Source organism: Procambarus clarkii, chromosome 46 (assembly GCF_040958095.1).
Source record: "Procambarus clarkii isolate CNS0578487 chromosome 46, FALCON_Pclarkii_2.0, whole genome shotgun sequence".
NCBI lineage: Eukaryota > Metazoa > Arthropoda > Malacostraca > Decapoda > Cambaridae > Procambarus > Procambarus clarkii.
The window spans coordinates 23,203,979-23,226,055 of record NC_091195.1 but is presented as its reverse complement, the minus strand read 5'-3'; the positions used below and the strand labels follow the sequence as shown (position 1 = coordinate 23,226,055).

The window sequence follows — 22,077 nt, the reverse complement described above, 5'->3', positions numbered from 1 at the left end:
AGTCTATATTTGTAATCAAAGTAGAAGGTTTGTCACCCTTAAGGTGACTATATTTGTAAACAATATAAGGTGTTTGTCACCCTTAAGGTGACTATATTTGTAAACAATATGAGGTGTTTGTCTCCCTTAAGGTGATTATGTTTGTAAACAATATAAGGTGTTTGTCTCCCATAAGGTGACTATATTTGTAAACAATATCAGGTGTTTGTCACCCTTAAGGTGACTATATTTGTAAACAATATCAGGTGTTTGTCACCCTTAAGGTGACTATATTTGTAAACAATATCAGGTGTTTGTCGCTCTTAAGGTGACTATATTTGTAAACAATATCAGGTGTTTGTCGTCCTTAAGGTGACTATATTTGTAAACAATATCAGGTGTTTGTCACCCTTAAGGTGACTATATTTGTAAACAATATAAGGTGTTTGTCTCCCATAAGGTGACTATATTTGTAAACTATATAAGGTGTTTGTCTCCCATAAGGTGATTATGTTTGTAAACAATATAAGGAATCTTTCGTCCATAAGATTGTAAACATATATGTAAACAATGTAAATCTGAATTACTATATTAAACATGACGAATGAAGCCCTTTGCGTAATTTTGGTATCAATAAATAACCCTAAAAATTATGGTGGAAAATATGAATATTTACCAAGACACTGCAGGTGAGGAAGGTGAGGCAGGTGACGGATGAGGACGGGCAGTTGCTGTAGTGTGAGGTCCAGGTAGAGGCTCTCGAGGGTGTGAGGCAGGAGGGGTATGGCTGCCTCAGACAAGCCACCAATAAACCGCTCTAAGGTACACTTACTGTCGGGGGCTGTCAGCCTCTCCAAATATTGTTTTGTTATATCTCTTGTCTCTTTGCTGTTTAAACTATAGTTAAGCTGTAAGGATATGGTTACCTTCATTGTTGCCAGCACTGACAGTGTAGACAGGTGCTGCTTTAGTTGGGATGTATCGTTTATGTTTAGGTAAATGTTCTTAGGTGTCACCTTCTTAAGAACAAGCGGCAGGACAACACACGAGTCAACACTCTCTATTGTCCACTCTTGTTCTGTACGCAGCTTCTCACACACGGCTTGGATGACGTGCTCACTCCCGCGGGACTCTGCTACATGCTTCAACAGCTCGTCAGTCGAATTTGTAATCATCTTGCACAGGTCAATTATGTGAGTAATGAACCTGTGCTCTACTCCCCGGGCACACAGCACCCCGGTAGTGCTGAGTAAAATGTTCTGCCATCTGGGGCGCTCACTAAACTCTTGTTGCACGGCGCTAATATCAAACTTTGACCCTCTCAGGTGATCACTCAAGGAGCGTTTTTCCTTACGTACAACATCCACCAAGAGGTCAATGATTATAGAGCTTTCCCCTGACACACGGTGTGATGCTGGATCACCTCGGTCTTGCTCAGCCCTCAACAAGAGATCGACCAGCCTCCTGCTGGCACAATACTCCTGGTACCTGGCGTGAAAATAGCCAAACACCCACACCACATTTAGGCCCCGACGGTAGCTGGTTCTTGTGAAATAGTTGGACAAGACCTCCTCCTGCGGCAGTCCCAGAGTGTTACACTTCTCCCTAATCTGCGCTTCCGTCTCCGGCCAAAGGTCGTACTCCTGCCTCTGGATCCCTCTTAAACTAATCTCTTCAAAGAACAACAGAAACTGGTCACATTTTCCTTTGGGGTCCACCACATGTTTGTCTGTGAGTCTGGACACCAGTTTACTGGTTATGAAGTCATGAATCTTCTCGTAGACTTGAGTGTTTGTGGTGAGGTTGTTAAATTCTTCTGGAGCCTCGACACACAGCAGCGCCAACAAGGTCAAGGTGAGTGGAGTGTTGAGGTACTCACCCAGGAACTGACTCATCTGCTCCAGCCGCTGGGTAAACCTCCCTGTGATGACACTCCGTTGGCTCTCTTCCTCCACCAGCACCTTGATGGTTCTCTCGGCGAACTCCACACGACGTTCTGGAGTGATCCCCAAGACGAGGATGTTGCAGCGAGGTCTGGTGTGTGGGACGAGCTGTGACAGTTGTTGGTCCCACGCCGGCCGTGTGGTTATCACCAACCTCACATCCTTGCCAGGCAGGTGCAACAGCTCCTCCACCAGCCTTCCTGAATGGTCGTTGACCTCGTCGTAGCCGTCAATCAGGACTAATATATTTAAGCTCAAGATTATCTCCTTAAACAGCTGGAAGTCGGCACCAGAATCACGAAGTGTTTGAGGCAGCAACTGGCGGAGGAGATCATCGAAGGTATTAAGATGTGAGTCCCTGCACTGTACATAGAAAACGAGGTCCACAGTGCCCAGGTGACGTATGGCAGCAGGGTCCTCTACCCACTTCTCGAGGATGAGCTTGAGTAAAGTTGTCTTGCCCATACCACCTTCCCCCGTCAGGAGGACACACTGAGGGACTCTTCCGTCCTCTCGTCTCATACTCAAGATGTCTTCATAGTTTATATCCTGACCCTTGGCCGCATGGGAGGGTCTTGCCCCTATGACGGGATCTTCAAGGAGTCGCAGTCGTGTAAAAGCAAGACTTGGGTTGTAGTTAATGTTGAGGAGGAGCCAGGGTGCGGGAACAATCTGGTACAGCAGTTTATACCCGTCAGTTAGCTCCTGCTTGCTCATCTGCTTAACCTCTTCTGTGATGTGGCTTCTGAACATCTTAATCTCCTGGCGGAGCTGAGGCAAGTACGCCACATCTGAGGGATCCAGCGGCTCTCTGACCTTCGCTAGCAGATCACCAATATACTTGGTGACATCTCTGGTCACGTGGTCCACATCCTGGCTGTTTGTCCCACACCGGACGCCGGCCTCAGCCAGCATCTTAGCCAATATGTCACTGAGCTCCGTCAGTGTTGACGTAAGATCTTGCTCTGACATCCCCACATTATCATGGGCCAACGTGTTTCGGTGTTGCTTCAGGCTGTAAATGAGGTGTTCAAGTGATGGTCCCTGAGGCCCTGGAGTGGTCCACGTGGGGTCATTCATCTCAGCCAGACCACACACACGTTGCAGGAGTTTATACAACAGGGTGATGTCAAAAGTTGCCGCGTCAGCGGAAGCTTCGAGTTTATCCCTCTGTTGAGCATCGAAGACACGCCTGTACTGAGCATTGGTGTACCCCAAGTCCTGAGTGAGGTAAGTCACTACTGGGAAGGTGCCCCGGTACGACCACATAAACACACTTGCTAGCGCGTCTCGTCCTGCCTTAGTCACAGCCAGTCCATACCGCAGTCTGTTCACATCTTCCGGTTGGATAACAGGACTCGAGGCCGCCATATTTGGCCGTATGATTCTCACCTCACACAACTGTTGTCAAGTTTCACACAAGCAGTAAATGTCCCACGCTGGTTTTGTTATTATATTATGTTTAAAAACATAACATTGTTTCTCACTGTCGGAGACGGGCAGCTTGTTAGGCTTGTGTAGGCCTTCCTAAGCCAACGACAGACCTTCCTCAGGATGCATCCCTCAACAGTTGACTAATTTCCAGGTTAATATTTACTGCTAGGTGAACAGAGGTATCAGGAGGCTGAGCATCTCACACTGCCAGGGAATCAAACTCGGATGTAATCGGTGATGATCCGACTGCATTAACCATAATACAGTCACTTAATTGACCAAAAATATAAGTGATTTCCAAATAAACCAAATTTTACAAAATGTGTTCACATGTTAATGCAATATTCGGTTCCAGCTTTATTTGTTATTTTCAATTTGTTCTTTAACTAGTTAATTTCTTCTGTCTTTATACTCTTCAGATTTCTGTCATCTGGAAGAACAATTTAACGTTATTAAAACAAGATGTTAGTGTTAAACATTGGGTCAGAAATACATTTTTGAGATCACTAAAACAAATAAAATTCCAAAGTCTGCCTCCTGCATTTTGTTATATTTTATAACTTAAAACTTGTCAATATTTTGACCTAACTCCTGTGATCATTGTGGTGTTGGCTTCTGGTTTAGGTAGAGTAATGGTGCTCATTTTCTCACACAGAAATATACGGTGTAGCATTTAGTAATGTTATTCTCTGCCTTTATCTTGCTCTTGTAAGGACCTATTTAGATTATGCAGTTCAGTTTGGTCAACATACAATATACTGGACATAATTTGACTTGAACCCGTAAAGAGAAGAATGACAAAGTTGATCTCAGGAATTAGAAATCTCCCTTATTAAGAGAGATTAAGGAAGCTATGTTTACACATTCTTCGGAAAGTATAGTTGATATTATTGATGTTGTCAAAAGGATGAAAAGTTATATCGAAAGTAGTAATAATAAGTTGTTAACTATATCAACACAAAATAGAACAAGAAATGATAAATCTGTATCAATATAAATAATGTCTGCTTCTCTGTCTATGCGAGCTAGAAGACCCTACTCAGGGAGCTAGCCTCACCTAATTTCTAACAGTAATTCCTGCTGGGTATGTGCCCAACAGGGAATGGCATATATGTAGGGAGTACAACTTTAAAGAGTACCAAAGCTACCCCCTACCACGAACTTTGCTATATCATATTAATTAGGCTTTGAATTATTTTTTTATTTTCTTGCAAGGGTTCCCAGCTGAGCTTCTGTGTAGATCGCCCTCTCCCCCTCCGCTCTCTTGTGGACAATATTCACAGTATAATGTTAACAACTTACATGGAGTTTACTACAAGTAAACTTCCGTCCCCTGAGAGTCTCTTATAGGAGCAATGATGGCGGGCCGCGTAGAGGCTCATCATATAAAATGGCCGCCTAGAGGTACATAAAATGGCCGCCTAGAGGCACATAAAATGGCCGCCTAGAGGCACATAAAATGGCCGCCTAGAGGCACATAAAATGGCCGCCTAGAGGCACATAAAATGGCCGCCTAGAGGCACATAAAATGGCCGCCTAGAGGCACATAAAGAGGTCTCCAAGAGGCACATAAAGAGCCGCCTAGAAGCACACAAAGGGCCGCCTAGAGGAACATAATGGGTCGCTTGTAGGTAAATAAAGGGGCATCCTAGAGGCACATAAAGGGGCGGCCTAGAGGTACATAATGGGTCGCCTGGAGGTACATAAAGAGGCCGCCTAGAGGAGCATAAAATTGCCACCTTAAGGTCCATGGAACGGCCGCCAACATTCACATAAAATGGACGTCTAGAAGCCCCTAAATAGCCGCCAAGAGGCCTATTAAGCGGCCGCCTTAAAGCACATAAAATGGCCACCTAGACGCAAATAAAATGGCCGCCTAGAGGCTCCTACAATAGCCCCCTAAAATCCCATAAACGGGCCGCCTAGAGGCATATAAAGGGGCGGCCTAGAGGTACATAATGGGTCGCCTGGAGGTACATAAAGAGGCCGCCTAGAGGAGCATAAAATTGCCACCTTAAGGTCCATGGAACGGCCGCCAACATTCACATAAAATGGACGTCTAGAAGCCCCTAAATAGCCGCCAAGAGGCCTATTAAGCGGTCGCCTTAAAGCACATAAAATGGCCACCTAGACGCAAATAAAATGGCCGCCTAGAGGCTCCTAGAATAGCCCCCTAAAATCCCATAAACGGGCCGCCTAGAGGCATATAAAGGGGCCACCTAGAGGCACATAAAAGAGACGCCTAAAGGCACATAAATGGGCCGCCTAGAGGTACATAAAGAGGCCCCCTAGAGGCACATAAATGGGCCTCCTAGAGGTACATAAAGGGGCCGCCTAGAGGCACATAAAGAGGCCGCCTTGAGGCACATAAAGGGCCGCCTAGAGGTACATAAAGGGGCCGCCTAGAGGCACATAAAGGGGCCGCCCAGAGGCACATAAAGGGCCATCTAGACGTGCATAAAGCGGTCGCCTAGAGGCATATAAAGGGCCACCTAGAGTTGCATAAATGGGCGCCTAGAGGCACATAAAATGGCGGCCTTGAGGTACATAAAGGGGCCGTATAGAGGTACACAAAAGGCTGCCTAGAGGTACATAAAGGGCCTGCCTAGAGGTACAAAAAGGGCCGCCTAGAGGTACATAAAGGGCCGCCTAGAGGTACATAAAGGAGCCGCCTAGAGGCACATAAAGGAGCCGCCTAGAGGCACATAAAGGGCCACCTAGAGCGCATAAAGGGCCGCCTAGAGGCGCATAAAGGCCCGCCTAGAGGCACATAAAGGCCCGCCTAGAGGCACATAAAGGGCCGCCTAGAGGCGCATAAAGGAGCCGCTTAGATGCGCATAAAGGCCCGCCTAGAGGCGCATAAAGGAGCCGCCTAGAGGCGCATAAAGGCCCGCCTAGAGGCACATAAAGGCCCGCCTAGAGGCACATAAAGGGCCGCCTAGAGGCACATAAAGGGCCGCCTAGAGACACGTAAAGGGCCGCCTAGAGGCGCATAAAGGGCCGCCTAGAGGCACATAAAGGAGCCGCCTAGAGGCACATAAAGGGCCGCCTAGAGACACATAAAGGGCCGCCTAGAGGCGCATAAAGGGCCGCCTAGAAGCACATAAAGGAGCAGCCTAGAGACACATAAAGGGCCGCCTAGAGGCACATAAAGGGCCGCCTAGAGGCACATAAAGGGCCGCCTAAAGGCACATAAAGGGGCCGCCTAGAGGCACATAAAGGGCCGCCTAGAGACACATAAAGGGCCGCCTAGAGGCGCATAAAGGGCCGCCTAGAAGCACATAAAGGAGCAGCCTAGAGACACATAAAGGGCCGCCTAGAGGCACATAAAGGGCCGCCTAGAGGCACATAAAGGGCCGCCTAAAGGCACATAAAGGGCCGCCTAGAGGCACATAAAGGGCCGCCTAGAGGCACATAAAGCAGCCGCCTAGAGGTACATAAAGGAGCCGCCTAGAGGCACATAAAGGAGCCGCCTAGAGGTACATAAAGGAGCCGCCTAGAGGCACATAAAGGAGCCGCCTAGAGGTACATAAAGGGCCGCCTAGAGGCACATAAAGGGCCGCCTAGAGGTACATTAAGAGCCGCCTAGAGGCACATAAAGGGCCGCCTAGAGGTACATAAAGAGCCGCCTAGAGGCACATAAAGGGCCGCCTAGAGGTACATAAAGAGCCGCCTAGAGGCACATAAAGGACCGCCTAAAGGCACATAAAGGGGCCGCCTAGAGGCACATAAAGGGCCGCCTAGAGACACATAAAGGGCCGCCTAAAGGCGCATAAAGGGCCGCCTAGAAGCACATAAAGGAGCAGCCTAGAGACACATAAAGGGCCGCCTAGAGGCACATAAAGGGCCGCCTAGAGGCACATAAAGGGCCGCCTAAAGGCACATAAAGGGGCCGCCTAGAGGCACATAAAGGGCCGCCTAGAGACACATAAAGGGCCGCCTAGAGGCGCATAAAGGGCCGCCTAGAAGCACATAAAGGAGCAGCCTAAAGACACATAAAGGGCCGCCTAGAGGCACATAAAGGGCCGCCTAGAGGCACATAAAGGGCCGCCTAAAGGCACATAAAGGGGCCGCCTAGAGGCACATAAAGGGCCGCCTAGAGGCACATAAAGGAGCCGCCTAGAGGCACATAAAGGAGCCGCCTAGAGGTACATAAAGGGCCGCCTAGAAGCACATAAAGGAGCAGCCTAGAGACACATAAAGGGCCGCCTAGAGGCACATAAAGGGCCGCCTAGAGGTACATAAAGAGCCGCCTAGAGGCACATAAAGGGCCGCCTAGAGGCACATAAAGGGCCGCCTAAAGGCACATAAAGGGGCCGCCTAGAGACACATAAAGGGCCGCCTAGAGGCGCATAAAGGGCCGCCTAGAGGCGCATAAAGGGCCGCCTAGAAGCACATAAAGGAGCAGCCTAAAGACACATAAAGGGCCGCCTAGAGGCACATAAAGGGCCGCCTAGAGGCACATAAAGGGCCGCCTAAAGGCACATAAAGGGGCCGCCTAGAGGCACATAAAGGGCCGCCTAGAGGCACATAAAGGAGCCGCCTAGAGGCACATAAAGGAGCCGCCTAGAGGTACATAAAGGGCCGCCTAGAAGCACATAAAGGAGCAGCCTAGAGACACATAAAGGGCCGCCTAGAGGCACATAAAGGGCCGCCTAGAGGTACATAAAGAGCCGCCTAGAGGCACATAAAGGACCGCCTAAAGGCACATAAAGGGGCCGCCTAGAGGCACATAAAGGGCCGCCTAGAGACACATAAAGGGCCGCCTAAAGGCGCATAAAGGGCCGCCTAGAAGCACATAAAGGAGCAGCCTAGAGACACATAAAGGGCCGCCTAGAGGCACATAAAGGGCCGCCTAGAGGCACATAAAGGGCCGCCTAAAGGCACATAAAGGGGCCGCCTAGAGGCACATAAAGGGCCGCCTAGAGACACATAAAGGGCCGCCTAGAGGCGCATAAAGGGCCGCCTAGAAGCACATAAAGGAGCAGCCTAAAGACACATAAAGGGCCGCCTAGAGGCACATAAAGGGCCGCCTAGAGGCACATAAAGGGCCGCCTAAAGGCACATAAAGGGGCCGCCTAGAGGCACATAAAGGGCCGCCTAGAGGCACATAAAGGAGCCGCCTAGAGGCACATAAAGGAGCCGCCTAGAGGTACATAAAGGGCCGCCTAGAAGCACATAAAGGAGCAGCCTAGAGACACATAAAGGGCCGCCTAGAGGCACATAAAGGGCCGCCTAGAGGTACATAAAGAGCCGCCTAGAGGCACATAAAGGGCCGCCTAGAGGCACATAAAGGGCCGCCTAAAGGCACATAAAGGGGCCGCCTAGAGGCACATAAAGGGCCGCCTAGAGGTACATAAAGGAGCCGCCTAGAGGCACATAAAGGAGCCGCCTAGAGGTACATAAAGGAGCCGCCTAGAGGCACATAAAGGAGCCGCCTAGAGGTACATAAAGGGCCGCCTAGAGGCACATAAAGGGCCGCCTAGAGGTACATAAAGAGCCGCCTAGAGGCACATAAAGGGCCGCCTAGAGGTACATAAAGAGCCGCCTAGAGGCACATAAAGGGCCGCCTAGAGGTACATAAAGAGCCGCCTAGTGGCACATAAAGGGCCGCCTAAAGGCACATAAAGGGGCCGCCTAGAGGCACATAAAGGGCCACCTAGAGGCACATAAAGGGCCACCAAGAGGCACATAAAGGGCCGCCTAGAGGTACATAAAGGGCTGCCAAGAGGCGTATAAAGGGCCGCCTAGAGGCACAAAAAGGGCCACCTAGAGGCACATAAAGGGCCGCCTAGAGGCACATAAAGGGCCACCTCGAGGCACATAAAGGGCCACCTAGAGGCACATAAAGGGCCGCCTAGAGGTACATAAAAGGCTGCCTAGAGGCGCATAAAGGGCCGCCTAGAGGCACATAAAGGGCCACCTAGAGGCACATAAAGGGCCTCCTAGAGGCACATAAAGGGCCACCTAGAGGCACATAAAGGGCCGCCTAGAGGTACATAAAGGGCTGCCTAGAGGCGCATAAAGGGGCCGCCTAGAGGCACATAAAGGGCCACCTAGAGGCACATAAAGGGCCGCCTAGAGGTACATAAAGGGCCGCCTAGAGGTACATAAAGAGCCGCCTAGAGGCACATAATGTGGCCGCCTAGAGGCACATAAAGGGGCCGCCTAGAGGTACATAAAGTGCCGCCTAGAGATACATAAAGGGCCGCCTAGAGGTACATAAAGGGCCGCCTAGAGGTACATAAAGGGCCGCCTAGAGGCACATAAAGGGGCCGCCTAGAGGCACATAAAGGGCCGCCTAGAGGTACATAAAGGGCCGCCTAGAGGTACATAAAGGGGCCGCCTAGAGGCACATAAAGGGGCGCCTAGAGGCACATAAAGGGCCGCCTAGAGGAACATAAAGGGCCGCCTAGAGGCACATAAAGGGCCGCCTTGAAGCACATAAAGGGCCGCCTAGAGGTACATAAAGGGCCGCCTAGAGGTACATAAAGGGGCCGCCTAGAGGCACATAAAGGGGCCGCCTAGAGGCACATAAAGGGCCGCCAAGAGGCACATAAAGGGCCGCCTAGAGGCACATAAAGGGCCGCCAAGAGGCACATAAAGGGGCCGCCTAGAGGCACATAAAGGGCCACCTAGAGGCACATAAAGGGCCGCCAAGAGGCACATAAAGGGGCCGCCTAGAGGCACATAAAGGGCCGCCAAGAGGCACATAAAGGGCCGCCTAGAGGTACATAAAGGGCCGCCAAGAGGCACATAAAGGGGCCGCCTAGAGGCACAGAAAGGGCCGCCAAGAGGCACATAAAGGGCCGCCTAGAGGCACATAAAGGGCCGCCTAGAGGCACATAAAGGGCCGCCTAGAGGTACATAAAGGGCCGCCAAGAGGCACATAAAGGGGCCGCCTAGAGGCACATAAAGGGCCGCCAAGAGGCACATAAAGGGCCGCCTAGAGGCACATAAAGGGCCGCCTAGAGGCACATAAAGGGCCGCCAAGAGGCACATAAAGGGCCGCCTAGAGGTACATAAAGGGCCACCTAGAGGTATATAAAGGGCCGCCTAGAGGCACATAAAGGACCGCCTAGAGGTACATAAAGGGCCACCTAGAGGCACATAAAGGGCCGCCTAGAGGCACATAAATGGCCGCCAAGAGGCACATAAAGGGCCGCCAAGAGGCACATAAAGGGCCGCCTAGAGGTACATAAAGGGCCGCCTAGAGGCGCATAAAGGGGCCGCCTAGAGGCACATAAAGGGCCGCCAAGAGGCACATAAAGGGCCGCCTAGAGGCACATAAAGGGCCGCCAAGAGGCACATAAAGGGGCCGCCTAGAGGCACATAAAGGGCTGCCAAGAGGCACATAAAGGGCCGCCTAGAGGCACATAAAGGGCCGCCAAGAGGCACATAAAGGGCCGCCAAGAGGCACATAAAGGGCCGCCTAGAGGTACATAAAGGGCCGCCTAGAGGCGCATAAAGGGGCCGCCTAGAGGCACATAAAGGGCCGCCTAGAGGCACATAAAGGGCCGCCTGGAGGCACATAAAGGGCCGCCTAGAGGTACATAAAGGGCCGCCTAGAGGCACATAAAGGGCCGCCTAGAGGTACATAAAGGGCCGCCTAGAGGCACATAAAGGGCCGCCTAGAGGCACATAAAGGGCCGCCTAGAGGCACATAAAGGGCCGCCTAGAGGCACATAAAGGGCAGCCTAGAGGCACATAAAGGGCCGCCTAGAGGCACATAAAGGGCCGCCTAGAGGCACATAAAGGGCAGCCTAGAGGCACATAAAGGGCCGCCTAGAGGCACATAGAGGGGCCGCCTAGAGGCACATAAAGGGCCGCCTAGAGGCACATAAAGGGCCGCCTAGAGGCACATAAAGGGCCGCCTTGAGGTGCACAAAGGAGCCGCCTAGAGGCACATAAAGGGCCGCCTAGAGGCACATAAAGGGCCGCCTAGAGGCACATAAAAAGGCCGCCTAGAGGCGAATAAAAGAGCCGCCTAGAGGTACATAAAGGGCCGCCTAGAGGCACATAAAGGACCGCCTAGAGGCACATAAAGGGGCCGCCTAGAGGCACATAAAGGGGCCGCCTAGAGGCACATAAAGGGCCGCCTAGAGGCGAATAAAAGAGCCGCCTAGAGGCACATAAAGGGCCGCCTAGAGGCACATAAAGGGCCGCCTAGAGGCACATAAAGGGCCGCCTAGAGGCACATAAAGGGCCGCCTAGAGGCACATAAAGGGCCGCCTAGAGGCACATAAAGGGCCGCCTAGAGGCACATAAAGGGCAGCCTAGAGGCACATAAAGGGCCGCCTAGAGGCACATAAAGGGCCGCCTAGAGGCACATAAAGGGCAGCCTAGAGGCACATAAAGGGCCGCCTAGAGGCACATAAAGGGCCGCCTAGAGGCACATAAAGGGCAGCCTAGAGGCACATAAAGGGCCGCCTAGAGGCACATAAAGGGCCGCCTAGAGGCACATAGAGGGGCCGCCTAGAGGCACATAAAGGGCCGCCTAGAGGCACATAAAGGGCCGCCTAGAGGCATATAAAGGGCCGCCTTGAGGTGCACAAAGGAGCCGCCTAGAGGCACATAAAGGGCCGCCTAGAGGCACATAAAGGGCCGCCTAGAGGCACATAAAGGGCCGCCTAGAGGCACATAAAGGGCCGCCTAGAGGCACATAAAGGGCCGCCTAGAGGCACATAAAGGGCCGCCTAGAGGCACATAAAGGGCCGCGTAGAGGCACATAAAGGGCCGCCTAGAGGCACATAAAGGGCCGCCTAGAGGCACATAAAGGGCAGCCTAGAGGCACATAAAGGGCCGCCTAGAGGCACATAGAGGGGCCGCCTAGAGGCATATAAAGGGCCGCCTTGAGGTGCACAAAGGAGCCGCCTAGAGGCACATAAAGGGCCGCCTAGAGGCACATAAAGGGCCGCCTAGAGGCACATAAAAAGGCCGCCTAGAGGCGAATAAAAGAGCCGCCTAGAGGTACATAAAGGGCCGCCTAGAGGCACATAAAGGGCCGCCTAGAGGCACATAAAGGGGCCGCCTAGAGGCACATAAAGGGCCGCCTAGAGGCACATAAAGGGCCGCCTAGAGGCACATAAAGGGGCCGCCTAGATGCACATAAAGGGGCCGCCTAGATGCACATAAAGGGGCCGCCTAGATGCACATAAAGGGCCGCCAAGAGGTACATAAAGGGGCCGCCTAGATGCACATAAAGGGGCCGCCTAGATGCACATAAAGGGCCGCCTAGAGGCACATAAAGGGGCCGCCTAGATGCACATAAAGGGGCCGCCTAGATGCACATAAAGGGCCGCCTAGAGGCACATAAAGGGCCGCCTAGAGGCACATAAAGGGCCGCCTAGAGGCACATAAAGGGCCGCCTAGAGGCACGTAAAGGGCCGCCTAGAGGTACATAAAGGGCTGCCTAGAGGCACATAAAGGGCCGCCTAGAGGTGCATAAAGTGCCGCCTAGAGGTGCATAATTGCCGCCTAGATGCACATAAAGGAGCCGCCTAGAGGCACATAAAGGAGCCGCCTAGAGGCACATAAAGGGCCGCCTGGAGGTACATAAAGGAGCCGCCTAGAGGCACATAAAGGGCCGCCTAGATGCACATAAAGGAGCCGCCTAGAGGCACATAAAGGGCCGCCTAGAGGCACATAAAGGGGCCGCCTAGAGGCACATAAAGGGCCGCCTAGAGGCACATAAAGGAGCCGCCTAGAGGCACATAAAGGAGCCGCCTAGAGGCACATAAAGGAGCCGCCTAGAGGCACATAAAGGAGCCGCCTAGAGGCACATAAAGGGGCCGCCTAGAGGTACATAAAGGGGTCGCCTGGAGGTACATAAAGGGCCGCCTAGAGGTACATAAAGGGGCCACCTAGAGGTACATAAAGGGCCCCCTAGAGGCACATAAAGGGCCGCCTAGAGGTACATAAAGGGGCCGCCTAGAGGTACATAAAGGGGCCACCTAGAGGTACATAAAGGTGCCGCCTAGAGGCACATAAAGGGCCGCCTAGAGGTACATAAAGGGGCCGCCTAGAGGTACATAAAGGGGCCACCTAGAGGCACATAAAGGGCCGCCTAGAGGCACATAAAGGAGCCGCCTAGAGGCACATAAAGGAGCCGCCTAGAGGCACATAAAGGAGCCGCCTAGAGGCACATAAAAGGCCGCCTAGAGGCACATAAAGGGCCGCCTAGAGGTACATAAAGGGGCCGCCTAGAGGTACATAAAGGGGCCACCTAGAGGTACATAAAGGGGCCGCCTAGAGGTACATAAAGGGGCCGCCTAGAGGCACATAAAGGGGCCGCCTAGAGGAACATAAAGGGGCCGCCTAGAGGTACATAAAGGGGCCACCTAGAGGTACATAAAGGGGCCGCCTAGAGGTACATAAAGGGGCCGCCTAGAGGTACATAAAGGGGCCACCTAGAGGTACATAAAGGGGCCGCCTAGAGGTACATAAAGAGCCACGAAGAGGCACATAAAGGGGCCACCTAGAGGTACATAAAGGAGCCGCCTAGAGGTACATAAAGGGGCCGCCTAGAGGTACATAAAGGGCCACGAAGAGGCACATAAAGGGGCCACCTAGAGGTACATAAAGGGGCCGCCTAGAGGTACATAAAGGGGCCACCTAGAGGTACATAAAGGGGCCACCTAGAGGTACATAAAGGGCCGCCTAGAGGTACATAAAGGGCCACTAAGAGGTATATAAAGGGCCGCCTAGAGGTACTTAAAGGGCCGCCTAGAGGTACAAAAAGGGCCGCCTTGAGGTACATAAAGGGCCGCCTAGAGATACATAAAGGGCCGCCTAGAGGTACATAAAGGGCCGCCTAGAGGTACATAAAGGGCCGCCTAGAGGTACATAAAGGGCCGCCTAGAGGTACATAAAGGGCCGCCTAGAGGCACATAAAGGGCCACAAAGAGGTATATAATGGGCCGCCTAGAGGTACAAAAAGGGCCGCCTAGAGGCACATAAAGGGGCCGCCTAGAGGCATATAAAGGGCCACCTAGAGGCACATAAAGGGCCGCCTAGAGGCACATAAAGGGGCCGCCTAGAGGCACATATAGGGGCCGCCTAGAGGCACATAAAGGGGTGCCTAGAGGCACATAAAGGGGCCGCCTAGAGGCACATAAAGGGGCCGCCTAGAGGCACATAAAGGGCCGCCTAGAGGCATATAAAGGGCCACCTAGAGGCACATAAAGGGGCCGCCTAGAGGTACATAAAGGGGCCGCCTAGAGGCACATAAAGGGTCGCCTAGAGGCACATAAAGGGCCGCCTAGAGGCATATAAAAAGCCACCTAGAGGCACATAAAGGGGCCGCCTAGAGCACATAAAGGGCAGCATAGAGGCACATAAAGGGGCCGCCTAGAGGCACCTAAAGGGCCGCCTAGAGGCACCTAAAGGGCCGCCTAGAGGCACATAAAGGGCCGCCTAGAGGCACATAAAGGGGCCGCCTAGAGGCACATAAAGGCTCCGCCTAGAGGCGTATATGGGGGCTACCTAGCAGTAAATAGGTACTTGGGAGTTAGACTACTGTTGCTGGCTGCTGCCTGGGTGTGTGTGTGTGGGTGGGGGGGAGGGGGTGGAGTTAGTTAGGTAGTAACAGTTGAGTGATTGACAGTTGAGAGGCGGGCGGAAAGAGCAGAGCTCAACCCCCACAAGCACAACTAGGTCAATACAGAGAAAGTAAGTAAGCAATTATCAAAAGAAGGCACCAAACCGGGAAGGCTATGTAGCACCATCAAGTACGCAAAATAATCAGAGGGCGCTAAATATCACCAAGGATGCCAATACGAGAACAAAAACGCATAAGGCGAACGATATCAAAAGTATCCGAGTCACCAAGAATTCTATCGAGGGACAGGTGACCGCGAGGGGCGGTCGGAAAGCAAGACACACGCTCGTCCTGGAAGTCAGGACATTCAAGAAGGACATGCACGACCGTAAGAGGGACGATGCAACTAGGACAATAAGGAGCAGGGCGGCGCTCCATCAAGTGACCATGGGTTAAGCGAGTATGGCCAATACGCAACCTCGCCAGAGCTGTTTCCCACCGCCGGTTACGGTGGAAGGAGGACGGCCACGAGGAAAGACAACATTCAAGAGTACGTAGCTTGTTACCAGTAACAGACAACCAAGAAGCCTGCCAACGGGTAAGGACTGAGGAATGGATAACCGGGTAAAAGTCGGAATACGGAATGCCTTTGCGAGAGATGGGACAAGAGCGGACAGCTTCCTTGCCAGCAGCATCCGCACGCTCATTTAAAGACACACCAATATGGCTGGGAACCCAACAAAACTCAACCGACTTAAATTTACTGTGAACGAGAAACAGCCAATGCTGGATCTCGACAACTACCGGATGAACCGGATTAAAGGACCCGAGAGCCATGAGGGCACTACGAGAGTCAACAACAACCACAAAGGAAGACTGACAACGAGAAAGCAGGAGACGAAGAGCATAGAGAATAGCATAAAGTTCCGCTGTAAAGATGCTAGTCTCCGGAGGCAAGCGACACATATAAGTGCGATCAGGAAAAACAACAGAGTAGCCAACACCGTCCGCTGACTTAGACCCATCGGTGAAGACAGAAACGGAGCGGGAGTGAGAAGAAAAGTGCTCGAGGAAAAGGCGTTTGAGAACCGTAGGAGGGGTAAAAGCTTTAGTGATACGGGTCAAGGATGTACAAAACCGCGGAAGAGGGACCCTCCACGGGGGCAAAGAAGGAACAACACGAGGAGAAACATCAGAAATACGAACGGAAAGAGAATCCTGTAGGCGAGATAACCGGACAGAAAGAGGGAGGTGGTGAAGAGGAACAGGAACCGCAGGAGGGGTAAAAGTTAAAGCACGACAGAGGCGAGAGGAAGGATGTTGTAAGGACCGCGCAAGATAGCGAAGACAGTAGCGATCACGGCGGTCCTGGAGAGACAGGAAGCCAGTGTCAACATACAAGCTAAGGATGGGAGTCGAACGAAAGGCACCAGAACTGAGACGCAACCCAGTATGGTGCAAAGCATCAAGACGGCGAAGAGTAGAAGGAGAAGCAGACGAGTAAGCAGGGCAACCATAATCGAGCTTAGACAGGACGAGAGAGGAATGTAAAGCAAGGAGAGTGCGCCTATCTGCCCCCCAAGAAGTATGGGACAAGACCCGAAGGAGGGTAAGGGCCTTAGAGCACTCAACACGGAGGTAAGAGATATGGGGAGACCAAGACAAACGAGTGTCAAGGAATAACCCCAAAAGCTTCGCGGAATCTTTGTATTCAAGGGGATGACCATAAAGTGACAAAGAGGGACGAAGAACAACCCGTTTCCGCGTAAAAGTCATGGCACAAGTCTTAGAAGTAGAGAACTTGAAGCCATGACCTGTGGCCCAAGACGACACGGCATCAATGGCAAGTTGAAGCCGGCGTTGAAGGAGAGGCGAATCATCACCCTGACAACAAAGGGTAAGATCATCGACATAGAGAGCGGAGAAGACACCAGAAGGAAGAGAGGAAAGAAGACCATTGAGGGCAACCAGAAAAAGAGTAGTGCTCAGAACACTACCCTGGGGCACACCTTCGTATTGTTGAAAAGAGGGAGAGAGAGCGGTACCAAGGCGCACCCGAAAGGAACGACGAGAGAGGAAGCTGCGGAGAAAGAGAGGGAGATGACCACGAAGGCCAAAAGAATGAAGTTGAGATAGGATATGATAACGCCAAGTGGTGTCATAAGCCTTTTCTAGATCAAAAAGGACGGCAACAACGGAGGTCTTCGCAGCAAAAGCAGTACGAATATAGACCTCCAAGTTCACCAGGACATCTGTCGTGCTGCGGCACTTGCGGAAACCAAATTGAGAAGGGGAGAGGAGGTGATGGTGTTCCAGGAACCACATCAGACGAACGTTAACCATACGTTCAAAGAGTTTGCAGACACAACTTGTGAGAGCAATAGGGCGAAAGTCCTTAGGGGAAGTACCCAGAGACCCCGGTTTGCGAACAGGGAGGACAACGGCATCGAGCCAGTCCTCAGGGACTGACGACGACTCCCAGATCCGATTATACAGACTCAGTAAATACTGAGACGTGCTCGGAGGGAGATGGCGAAGCATCTCATAATGAATACCATCGGAGCCCGCCGCCGTAGAACCGCAGAGGGCCAGGGCAGAACGAAGTTCAGAGAGAGAGAAGGGATCATTATAGGGAAGCTGAAGATGAGTGCAGAAATCTAAAGGACGAGACTCAAGGACAGGTTTACGAAGAAGGAAAGATTGGGGAAGATGAAGACCAGAGCTAACAGAAGAAAAGTGGGAACCCAGTTCGGAAGCGACCTGCAACGGGTCCGCCACAAGAGTATCATGGAGGTGAAGGACCGGAGAAACATCGGGAACGAACTTACCCGCTATCTTGCGGATACGCTTCCAGATCTGGGCCAGAGGGGTTTCGGACGTAATTCTTGAGACATAAGATGCCCAACATTCACGTTTAGCCGTACGGATGGCCCTACGGGCCACCGCACTCGCTTTCCGAAAGAAAAGAAAAGAATCGGTCGTCTGCCTACGGCGGTGCCTCTTCCAGGCTGCACGCTTACAGCGGACAGCCCGAGCACAGTCCGCATTCCACCAGGGAACGCACTTCCGTGGACCCCGAGAGGAAGAGCGAGGAATAGAGCGGAGGGCAGCGTTGAAGACAGTGTCATGAAAAAGGAGGAGAGCGCGAGAGAGGGGCAGAAGGGAGAGGTCAGAGAGAGTAGCACTGAGGGAAAATAGGGTCCAGTCCGCCTTAGCAAACTGCCACCTAGGGAAAGAGAGGGAAGGGCGAAAAGAGAAAAAGGAAACAAGGATGGGGAAATGATCACTTCCATGGAGGTCATCAAGAACCTGCCACGTGAAATCTAAGTAAAGAGAAGAAGAGCAGAGAGAAAGATCAAGACAAGAAAGGGTGCGAGTTCGAGAGTCCAAATGAGTGGGCTCACCAGAATTCAGAAGAGACAGGGAAGAAGAGAGGAGAAACGGCTCAAGGAGGCGACCCCGGGTATTCGTCAGAACGTCACCCCAAAGATAATGACGACAATTGAAGTCACCCAGCAGGAGCACAGGCTCCGGCAAGGAGTCTAGGAGGTGTTTCAAATCAGGAAGAGAGAGCGGGACACTCGGGGGGAGATAAATGGAACAAACTGTGTACCATTTCCCCACAAAGATACGAGCAGCAGAACAATGGAGAGGCGAAGGAAAAAGTAAAGGAACAAAGGGAACATCAGCCCGAATCAAGAGAGCAGAAGAATTAGAAGCCCCAGCAATGGCTGGGGGGGGGGAGAGAAAGGAATAGCCACGAAAACGACCAGGACGAGCACCAAGCATTGGCTCCTGGAGACAGACACAAAGGGGCGAAAACCGCGAAATCAGAAGTTGGAGTTCGAGGAAATTGGCGTAATAACCTCGAACGTTCCATTGAAGAATGGACAACGACGAGAAGAGAAAGGACAAAAACAGAGAACAAGGAAGAAACAAAGGCGAAAGAGCAACAGAGCACGTTAAAGAATATCAGGGTCGGGATCAGGGTCAGCAAAGTCAGGGTTAGGGGGCATGGGTAAACTGAGCAAAGACGGAGGGAAGGAAACGGGAGAACAGATCAGAGGTGGGCGGGCAGGGTCCGGAGGAGGAGGAGGAGGAGGAAGAGGAGGAGACAACGGAGAGGAGCAGTCAAGGACAGCAGCAGGAAGAGGGGGAGTAGAAAGAGAGGAGCGCACCCCAGCAAGAGCAGCAACCGAAAGGGAAGCAGGGGCCAAAGAAACCTCCATAGCAGGAACAGGGGGCGCAAGCACTGAAACGGGAGGGGAAGGAGCAAGAGAGCCAGAAGGAGGAGCTGAGGAAGAAAGCGAAGCCTTCTTACCCGCCGGGGAAGAGGAAGGAGAGGAGCCAGGCTTACGCTTCTGACTTAAAGAGACCAGTGTCCCAGCAACTACGTACCGGGCAACGGATTCCAGTGTCTCAACAGGAGAAGCCGAACGAGAGCACACACGACGGCCGTTAGAAGAGCGATGGACATCCGCCCGCACCGACAGGCGGTGGGGAGAGCCGATAGATGGAGGAAGAGGATGGGAAGGAGGATCGGAGGGGGACGAGGAAGAAGACACAGAAGACACGACAGACCGGGTAGAAGGAAGGGGAACCCCAGACAGAGGACCAGGAGGAGGATCCTTCGGGAGAGAACCCAAAGGGACAGAGGAGGGGGCAGTGGGCGCATCAGGGTCCAAGGCCCGGAAACGGTTGTGAGTCTGAGGAAGGCGGGAAGGACGAGGAGAGGAAGAGCGCAACACGCGAGCATAAGAGATATTAGCATAAGGCGGGAGCCGGCGAACCTGGCGCCTCGCCTCAGGAAAAGATAAACGCTCCCGGTGCTTCAAGTTGAGGACAGCTGCCTCAAGCTTGTAATGGACACACGCACGGGAGAAGGTAGGATGGGCCTCACCGCAGTTGAGGCAACGAGCCTGGGGAGAAGCGCACTCCGACTTAGAGTGACCTTCGCCACCACACAAAGGACAGAGAGAGACAGTCCCGGAGCAGCGGAGGGCACCATGCCCAAACCTCAAGCACTTGTTGCAGAGCCGAGGAGAAGGAATGTACTCCTGGACAGAGCACCTGGCACCAGCAAGAATGACAGAGGGTGGAAGGGTCCTACCATCAAAGGTAATCTTCACAACCCGGAGGGGTTGACGGCGACTACCACGAGGGGGACGAGTAAACGTGTCCACCTGGAGAATAGAATGGCCCTGGGCAGCGAGGATATGGCGAATATCGTCGTGGCAGTCGCGCAGGTCCCGAACACCGGTTGCAACATGGGGCGGGAGCAAAATAGTGCCAACACTGGCATTCAACTGAGCGTTCTTCGAGACCCGAACGGGGGTCTCGCCAAGGCAGGATAAGGCAGCCAAGCGGGAAGCAGCATCCTGAGAAGGAGCAGCAACGACACGTGTACCGAGACGAGTGGGGTTGAAAGTAATGGAGGCATCCACGGAATCAATGAGATGTCGATGGAGGGAGAAATCGTCAGGAGGCGCAGAATCAAGAGGGAGGAGATCAAAATATTTGGCCCACGAAGCGGGACCAAACAAGGCTTGATAGGTAGCAGAACTGGAAGGAATCGAGCGAGGGCGGCCGTGACGAGGACGGCGGTGAGAACCCCCAGAGAGACAGGGGTTAAAAGGTGCAGTAGTTACAACCAGAGAAGGAGCCGCGCCAGGGGACGAGGTAGTCACCACTGGGGGCTTGGGGCTCGACCCAACCACAGAGGAGGGAGGGGAGCCAGAGGAAGGAGTCAGAGAGGCCAAAGGAGGAGCAAGGTCGGGGCCCAATGCAGCGGAGGCTACAGAGCCCGGTCTTCCAATACGGACCGACTCGGGGGCTTGGTCGCCCACCCCACGAGCCTGAGAAGGTAAACCAGAAGAAGCCGAAGCAGGGGTAATCATCTTGACAAAAGAAGAATTCACTCACGAATGTGCCCCCACACCCACCATGGAGCCACAATTAGAGGCAGGACACCCAACAAGAAGCTATCGCCGATCTTGTCGGGGCCTCCTAGGGGTGCGTCGTGAGTATACGCCCCACAAACGCCACCTTAAGAAACCGACAGTCCGTCGAGATCGGGTTCAGTGACGAAGTGGGGATTGACAATAAAAGGTTCCCCTCGCTCTCGACGTCGGGTACTGCAGTTCTACGGGTGCAAGAGTATGCCTCCTCAAGCACCCGGGCGTCAAAATAGAAGAAGTCCAAGGGAAGAACCAGAACGAGCAAAAGGTCGGCAGGAAACGGCAAGCAGATAGGAGAAGAGGGGGGGAGAAAAACGAAACAGAAGGAAAAGGAAAAGATGCCCAGCAGAATTGGAGAGGACGGCAGCAGGAGCACAAGGCTAGAAAAGGACAGAGGACTGTCCCAAGGAGCATCACACTCCGGCAGCCGCCCACTAAGCCCCCACACGGCGACAACGAGCTGAGCGGGGAGGGGGTCAATACAGAGAAAGAGGAAGACACATAAGTAAACACGCAGAGAGAGAGACAGACACAGATACTGATCTGGGGTATCTCACATAGTACTATATAACAACATAAGAATAACATGAACTGCATAGCACCCATTCTTCCTTACCACACCGCTCCCATTTATATTCTCCCAAACTCATTCACGTGTGTCTAACCTACGCTTGAAACAATCCGCCGATCCCACACCTATTGTCTTACCTGATAATTTGTACATAAATCAACAACCGTTTCCATACGAACATTGACACAGGTCTTTCATGAATATAAACTTGTCCAATTTATATCCAGTGTTACCTTAATTTTTTGTATTTAAAACCTTATTTATATCCCATCTATCTATTATATATTTCAATAATCTCGCCCCTTATTCGTCGACTTTATAGAGAATGTGAATTTAGTTTTTCTTAATCTCTCTTCATAAAGGAGGTTTCTAATTCATGTTATTGATTGTTATTATTCTCTGAACAAGACCAAGTGAACTTATGTTCATTCTGTAATACAGAGACCAACAATGAACAGTATAATCCAACTGGGGCTCAACAAGGGCAGGAGCAAGGTGAACAATTCTATTAGATATATTGGTGCTACAACATCTAGAAATATATCCCAGAATACTCTTACCTTTATTCAATATATTTATGTACTCAACTGAAACTTCCAGTCTTTCAAGTAACTTGAATAACCTGTCTTCCTTCTGAACTAGCAACAGTCTTCC

The 22,077-nt window shown here is 52.1% G+C and overlaps 2 protein-coding genes across 5 annotated transcripts in view; one reads left to right on the top strand and one right to left on the bottom strand.

Moving 5' to 3' along the window:
• The window catches only part of LOC138350668 (uncharacterized), a 625,641-nt gene that overhangs the window by 247,727 nt on the left and 355,837 nt on the right, over positions 1-22,077 (top strand). The gene's annotated exons all lie outside the window — the stretch shown is intronic.
• LOC138350667 (uncharacterized) overlaps positions 1-22,077 on the bottom strand; it is a 100,633-nt gene that overhangs the window by 64,724 nt on the left and 13,832 nt on the right. The window contains exon 2 of the mRNA XM_069301846.1: positions 656-3,786. Within this exon, the coding sequence (XP_069157947.1) occupies positions 656-3,293 (2,638 nt within the window). The 5' untranslated portion in view covers positions 3,294-3,786. The remainder of the gene's footprint in view (positions 1-655; positions 3,787-22,077) is intronic.